At 37.1% G+C, this 8359-nt stretch overlaps 1 protein-coding gene across 1 annotated transcript in view; it reads left to right on the top strand.

Annotated features, from left to right (window-relative positions):
* Window positions 1-909: 909 nt before the first annotated feature.
* The window catches only part of LOC113237276 (2-oxoglutarate dehydrogenase, mitochondrial-like), a 26476-nt gene continuing 19026 nt past the window's right edge, over window positions 910-8359 (top strand). The window contains exons 1-5 of the mRNA XM_026473666.1: window positions 910-927; window positions 1275-1371; window positions 1715-1834; window positions 4850-4934; window positions 6742-6847. Of these exons, the coding sequence (XP_026329451.1) occupies window positions 1291-1371; window positions 1715-1834; window positions 4850-4934; window positions 6742-6847 (392 nt within the window). The 5' untranslated portion in view covers window positions 910-927; window positions 1275-1290. The remainder of the gene's footprint in view (window positions 928-1274; window positions 1372-1714; window positions 1835-4849; window positions 4935-6741; window positions 6848-8359) is intronic.

Genomic DNA, 8359 nt, shown 5'->3' with positions numbered 1-8359 from the left:
TAACAAGCGCTGCTGCGGTCAGTAGCGGCTCCACTACTAATTTTCATACGATAGCTGGTAGCGCAGTCGCAGCGCCACTGTCGCAGTAGGTGGGTAGTCACTACTGTGGACTAAGTTGTGCCACTGCAGAGCTTCTAAAGCGTTTTAAGTTGAAGGCACCTTTAGTATATTATAGAAAATTAAGAAAACAAGTAAAACGTACACGCGCTGTTCCCTCTCAAATTTGAAAATAACTACAATGCAAATAAAAATCTGAGACGATGAAGAAGTTACAAATTTTTGTGTTTTTCAATTTTATACGTAAGAGGTGAACTACGGAAAGAAAACATTACCCGTGATGCACCGAGGTGAACCAGAGGTTTTCCACAGAGGTTTTTCGTTTTTCCAGAGGTTTTTAGGCCGAAGAGATTTTTTCCGATGACAGAAAAGTTAATTTGTAGATATAAAAATTGTATTGAGATCAAACAGGTAATATTATAGTCTCGTTGTCTTTACAACTCTTTTGAACTTTTGAACCTCCCCTCATACATTTCTGTGGTGTCTTAGATGCAAGCAAGATCACTGGGTGCAAGCAATGATCTTATTATACAAAAAAAAATTTGGGTGGGCAAAAAAACAGCAGGTAAATAAAAAACGTTAAAGATTTTTAATTAAATTCTTATTCCAATGAATCTCTTTCTGTGTTATGTCACAACTTTTCACGCCAAAAAATTTGGATGTAAACAAAATACAATCGCAATCAAAAACCTTATTACGGTGAAGCATCGGTGAAGTCATGATAAAATGAAATAATTAATTAAATGTTTTTATTAATAATCTAGATCAATATAATATAATTTATCTATTTTACAAAATTTAAAATGAATACCAAGTGAATGACGACAAGCAAGAAGTTTTTGGACAATACTTCATCCACTATTCTTGAAAGTAAGTTCCTTTTGATTAGTTGGGTACTTTTATTTATTTACAAATATATACCTACTACCTTAACCTACTACAGATATTGGGAAGGTCATTTTATTTACAAACCAAAGCACAAGACAAAACAACGATTTTTTTAAATTTACAAGCCAACTTTGATGAATGTATGTAAAGCGAGGCAAATGATTTCATTTTATTTTACATTTTTAGGGAAACTAACAACTAGGTAGGTTTATAAATAGTTACAACCCATTACAAGTTTTCACAGAAATTTTACTTTCGAACTGTACTGGAAGTGAACTATTAATTATAGAAAAGCATAAATTTATTGAGCATCATTGGCTGTTTATCAGACAGGTGCTGACGACGATGGCTGTAGCAATGCGAAATCTCATGATGCTCAAGTTCACCAACAAGTTTCGTGTTTGCCCTATTGTCAACAATGTTGTGGTAATTCTAATGTCTCATGTTAATGCAAACCATCCTATTTTTCACTATAATGACTAAAGTTATTGAATACGATATTTTTAATTTACAAAAGAACATTACGCTGCACATAATATGTTTTTACAAAATATGTTATTTTAACACAAATTAATAGTTTAGTATTAATGTTTAAAGTGCAAACCACTCTCGTGGCGTGCGTCTTAACCGGCATGGAAGGCAACCTCTTATCTATCAGTGCAAAACGTAATAAGCACTTTACAGTGCAAAGCATGCTGTCATAAGATTAAACTCAACCTTATCTTGCTTATAAGACGTATTTTTAGTATCAAACGATGTTTTTATTCAGAATGGTCAGCCTACCACGCGGCATTCGTCAAAGGCAGAGTCATTTTTGAGCGGGACCAATGCAAATTTCCTCGAAAACCAGTACTTGGAGTGGGCTCGTAACAGAGGAAGTCTCGATTCCGTGAGTCTTAACATTACAACGTTTTTTATATTTCACCTTTTTTAGAGCTTATGGAAGAAGTGGTCCAGGGAAATACCTATTTCTGCCGCCAAGCAGTGATGTGAGCTTTACTGCGTTCCCCTGAAACATAAGTTGCCAAGTCCCATGTGACTGTAATTTCATCAGCACCCTAACCTTAACCCTTTGAAACCGGAACGCAGTAATGCTCACATTTCTGCTTGGCGGCAGAAATAGTACTTCCCTGGACGACCTCTTTCATAAGGAGTTCCACTGCTACTAATTACCCCAGCCGAAAGTCTTCCCCCGGGCTCGAGTTGCAGTGGTTAATATGGAAATAGCCCCATTTACACAGACACTATCGAGCGTGATCAGGAGCTTGTAGGATTGCACGCGCAGTCACACGCGATTGCCTGTGTGTTTGCCACGTTTTTTCGCGTGCGATTGCTCGTGTGCGTTTTTATTACAAGTGGAAGAGCGACACAAACAGCCTGTGAACGCGCGATCGCGCGCGAGACCAGTGTTGCCAGATTTTTGCGAAGTTAATTCGCCAATTTATATGTGTTAAGTAGCCGATATTCGCCCAAGCCATAAAATCCCTAAAAATCAAGGGAATTCTGCTTGCTGCCGGACATTGGGGAAATATGAACTCTGTTATTTCCCCAATTTCCCACATGTGGAAATACGGAAATACTCAAACCCCCAAATAAGTTATTTTACAACTCCATTCCCCAAAAAATCCCCAATCAAATTTATAATTCCTCAGACATTTCATTAAGTAACTAGTCTAAAATCGCCTTTTCTTATTTCAAACATAGCCTAAATATCGCCGAGTCGCCTCAGCAGTCGAAGGAGCCTAAATGGTGAAAAATCGCCTAATCTGGCAACACTGCGCGCGACTGATGAGCGCACGCGCCAGTGTTGCCATGTCCAAAATCTGGCCGACGGTGCTTCTTCTGCTTGTAAAATATGGTAGATCCTAAGAAATTACGGTAATTGGGCCAGGAAAAAACAGTGTAATTATGGTATAATATAACGCACACACACACACACACACACACACTCAACATAGCCCCGCACTAGGGAAACCCTGTGTCGCGGGTGCCATCGACATACACATAGACAATCACAAATTACACCCAAACTCACGAGAGAAATAAATGTAGGCCATACAAATATTTCTCCCCGCCCGGGAATCGAACCTGGGATCTGTGCGTGGCAGTCCGGCATGGTAACCGTTCGGCCACGGAGGCAGTTAATATGTAATATACTTTCAAAAGTAACTTAACTTTGTAATAATAACCTTTTATGAAAGTTAATTAATTACCTTACTTTATCATAAACTTAAGTAAATATTAGTAAAAAAGAAACCATTTTGGTCATTGACTTACAATTATATGGACGTCGGGTCCGCGCTAAAAAGTGTCCGAACTTATAGGGCGTTAAAATCGTATACAGAGCGTCATTCACGCTTTAGTCTTCGTTTGTTCGACTGACAGCGAAGCAAGCAAAATTAGACAGTACTGCGATGACATTACAATTTAAATTCAACGTTTTAGCTTTTTCATATTCCTTTACATGTCACTACGTTTAAATAGGTGGACTTGGGATATTTTAGACCCGTCGTCCATTTATTTGTAAGTCAATGATTTTGGTGCATAATTTACTTTTTACTACTTACAAAGGAAAATTAGAATAAAAATTATAATAAGAAAAAAATTAAAAAATTAATCTGAACATTTCGAAAAATGAGGATAGGAATACCTTAGTAAAAATTTGTCTAAATCTGATCATTTTTATGAAACAACAATTATCAAATACAATCTCTTCATTTTTATAAATATTTGATTTAATCTTTTCAACATTTCCTCGTCAGGCTTAAAACTGACGCATATTTGCCTATGCCTTTGAATAGACTGCTGCATCAAAAGATTTCCTTAAAGGGAGCGGATTATTATTAATTTAACCGCACACATCGATCTCGCACCTCCTTAACTACAAAAAAATCCAGCTCCTGCGGATTACGGTAGATTTTGTCACCGTTGTCATTTGTCGACGGTAGGTGGCAAATTTATTCTGAGTACGGTGCATTTACCGTAATTACGGTGCACATGGCAACACTGGCACGCGCAGTGTCTTTCCATTTTCCTTCCAACATTTTACACGCACGCTCAATCGTGCATGATTGGCTGTATCACGCGCGATAGAGCGTCTGTGTAACGCCCGCTAGTACCTGAATCGTCTCAGGCGGATGTGGAGACAATATGGTGAAATGGGGATATATCAACCCGACCAGAAACCATTATGCTTTCGGATTCCCCACACAAAGTATATCTCACTTGCTCTCATGTCCACTGTGCTGAAGATCTGCTATAGGCAACAGATAGGGGCATAGAGGTGGCTTCTTAGTGGGCCAAAGAAATATAATGCTTATTTTTATTGGTTTTTGTCATTGACTCAACAAGAAGAAGAATGTGGCTTTATTATACTAAGGGTGTGACCTTACATCGTCATTGCACCTTTTTATCGCGTTTTCTCCGGTTCCTGGCCACGTTTTTAAATATTTAATCGTTCTTTAATTCCTTTGCCTCGCCATTTTGATTTTATTTCGTTCCATCGCCTCTCCCTGCTCGATCGCGGCAGAGAACAATACTGCTCTAATTTCGATTGAGTCTAATTTTGATTCTGCTGCCGGTTTTAATACCAATCTGTAATACCGCATAACTCGGCCCTTTCGGGGCAGGTAAGTCTGCCTTACATTTAGTATTTAAATAGGGAGTGTTTTGTAGCGTTGTACCTGTTTTTTATACGAGTATATACCTTTTTTATTACAGCCTCTTATTTTCCCCCTTCGATTAAATTACGAATAAATTCTTTACGGACTGAAGTATCCTATTTTGTTGCCGTGAACCTGGTCACGGCTCATTAGGATTTACAACCTTTTCAAGTGTAACCTAAGGAATTTTGTACCACTTTGCACTGAAACAAGTTCCGTGAAAGCTGTCATCATTGTTTCAGTCGTGGGACGGATTTTACGACAGTGTTGGGAGCTCAGCGTTGAAGATAGATGAATACGAGGACGAGTTCACTCCTAAAAAGGCAGGTAAGTGTTGGTTTTTGTAAGTATTAGCATAGTGTTAAGGCAAGTATGGTAACGCCATACCATCGATTATATAACCAGAAATAGAGACGAAATAAGAGCCATATATTCCTGATAACACATTAGCGATACAGCTCTTATAAATATCAACTCCCGTATGCACTAAAATATGGACAGGCCAACTACTGACCTGTGTGTACGTCTCCGTATATTCCAAAAAATATTCTGTATTTATTGTAACAAAGATAATATCTCTAACAATGCCGTGCTGTTCTTTTCGGTGGTGTGGGAAAAACAGCAAAACATCTAATTACAAAACAAACGGAATCACATTTCATCGGTAATTAAATATTAAATATGTAATTTTGCAATTTTCGCCCATTATAGCAAAGCTCAAGTTAACTGGTCGATTTGAAGTGAAACAGTTGACGACACCCGTCAATTGTTACGAACTCGGGCTGGCCAATCGGAGCGCAGTTGTCACAGTAATGATATGGCAGAATGGTTTTCAAACAAATTAAATGACATTTCTTCTCTATTTCTGGTTATGTACTCGATGCGCCATACAAACAATATTAAGTGTGCACGTCCGCCGTGCCCCGTGTACGGACGCACACGTACACATAATCTCGTGAAGCACTCGCATTGCATAGCACGGGTCGTCACATGCGCCATTAATCAATACAATACAATGCAAATATTCTTGATTGCACACTGCGAACAAATACATAACATGTAGCAATAAATAATGTATAGTATAGCAGGAGCCTTGCGAAAGAGTGCATCCAGGGAAGTATTTACCTATTTCTGCCGCCAAGCAGTAATGTGAGCATTACTGCGTTCCGGTTTTGAAGGGTAAGTGTGCTGGTGAAATTACAATTGGCGAAGCAGCAGAAATAGGCGAGGTGGCAGTACCTACATCCTGGACGAACTACTTACCCGTATCGTTTACCCGCTACTCTCAGAATTGAACCATCTGACGGAACATTTAGGCGCCGACGGAAAGATCTTTTTTTGGAAAATCCTTTATACTCCGTAAATGAATTTACGGACCTAAAAATGTAACGGTATTGAGTATTTTCTATTTTATTTTCATTTTTATCGCATTGACTTACTTTTGTATATTTGTTAACAACGATCCTTGATGGAAAATGATATGTGATATGTAATTTAATGGCAACAATATTATTATTAATAATTGTTAATTTTCTAATTGTTGTGTATTTTTGCTATAATTTTCATTTTTGCTTGACGATCTCAATATAATTTCTTATACTTTGACATGAAGTGCAATTTACACTAATCTAATAAGGTTTTATTATTATAATAATAATATAATAATACATAATGAAAAGTTTATTTCTTTTACTGTTTATTTATAATCACAGTATCAGGAGTCTCCTTTTAAGCGTAGCAATGCCTGTGATAGGAGACTCCGCTCTTCCATAACCATAGCTTTCTAATGTATAAACTTATTGTATTTAAAATATTTCAACATTTCAAAACTTAAATTAATTTGAATATTAGTTTTTAATTAAGCTGAAACACCCTTTTATATTAATGGAGTTTAGGTAATATTTAATACTGTAATATTATATTTGAGAAATAAATTAATCTGAATCTGAAATCTTTCATAAGGAGCTCTACTTGCTGTAACTAACTAACTGTAAACAACAACCTGTACAACTAAAATAATAATGTAACAACCCTTCTACTTACTCGCTCTTATTAAACGGAGGTGTTAGTCGCACCGTACGAAAGCGAAAAGAAACTATATACATGTGAAAAATAAAAATGATGTTTTTCACAGAAATTTCAGCGGACAAGAAAAAGCAAACTGATACAGAGGGCGTGAAACTACACTTGGCAGTTCAGAATCTCATCCGAAGTTACCAAGTAAGAAAGCATATCTTTCAGTATGTTCTTAGACAATATCGTTAATAAGAGAAGGAATATCAAAATAATACGACAAACGTAAACAGTAAGACTCAGTTTACATTACCGAGGAACGGAGTAGAAGCGGATTTCTGTAATGAAACTGCGACAATTCTTTATGCTGCCGGATTTACTTATGATACAAGATGTGCAGCGCACACGGGAACAGGGTCTCGAGTACGTCGCAAGCGCAGTAAACGGGCTATTCCCGTTATAATTTATGATTGCACCATTTGTACTTAAATTCCCGATAACTGGGGAAAATAAAACTAAGGGCGCCTTCAAATTGGACGCTTATAGAAGCGGTGCAGTGGCGCCACTATGGCACTGCCGCCGCACCACTACTAATTTTTATAAACTCAAATTCAAAGCACTTTACCGGCAACACCTACTCGTAACAAGAATCTGCCTAATTTGTTGAAATTGTACTATTACTATTAGTTTTCATTCCCATATTTGTGTCACCCTCAAATTTTTACTTTGATTTATTACACTAAAACATATTCACAAACATAATTTTCACACATACACTTATTGAATGGGTTATTTTAGATACACTATTCATACTTTGTTACATGTATTATCAATGAACAATTTCCCTCCTCCTTTCCTTTCAATTACAAATAACTCATAGACTTAATCCCTCTCGTTGGTTTTGACTGAAAACCACGCATTTGGTGAACTTATGTATATGCTGTGTCAGCGCCATTTCACTGCTATAACAAAAAATGTTTTATTTTTCCTGTTATATTCATTCTGTATTTTAGTCATACTAGTGAATACCTATTTTTTTAAATCTTTATTTATTTAGGAACTTTTATAAAATATATGTGTCAGTTCCATCGTATCCTAAACTATGGCTTACATGCCTGAACGGCGCGCTGGTGGAAAACCGATTCAACTAATACTAACAGACTCTTTGCCTGTTTCGTGTGGAGATTCCTTGGTATACAATTTATAGCACCTAAGGATGTTCGGTTAATCTGCAGGTCTCTCAACAACGCCACCCTCTGTTGCTCGTGCCAGATTTCAGTAACAAATGATGTACATCTTCCACTACTCCACATAACTCGCAATTAGGAGAATTGTATTTTCTTTCATTAAGAAATCAAAACTGTTTAATAGAACGTATCCGATTCTCATCTTTAGTGCGATGACAACTATTTTTCTACCATAGTCGCATTCTGCAAATCAAGGTGAACGAAGAGGCTGATACTGAGAGTCGTATCCCAGAACTGTAATACTCAATGCTCAAATCAGGACTTGAGTATGATTCCAAGCACTGGAAATACGACCCTAATGGCAAGGACTTGAGTATGATTTCTCGTGCTTTAAATCATATTCAAGTCCGGACTGCGCATTAAGCAGAGTTCTGGAATACGACTCTGAATTGTGCTATACCAGATACCTTTTTCCCTTGATCTGATATCAAAATCTTCATTCCACATTATAGCACATTTCAATCTATATTCCATTATCTAATTTTCATACAA

The sequence above is a fragment of the Hyposmocoma kahamanoa genome, unplaced genomic scaffold (assembly GCF_003589595.1).
Source record: "Hyposmocoma kahamanoa isolate Upper Pololo Valley unplaced genomic scaffold, ASM358959v1 93, whole genome shotgun sequence".
Taxonomy (NCBI): Eukaryota; Metazoa; Arthropoda; class Insecta; order Lepidoptera; family Cosmopterigidae; genus Hyposmocoma; species Hyposmocoma kahamanoa.
The sequence above is the reverse complement of the archived record's forward strand: the minus strand, read 5'-3'. Positions and strand labels throughout refer to the sequence as shown.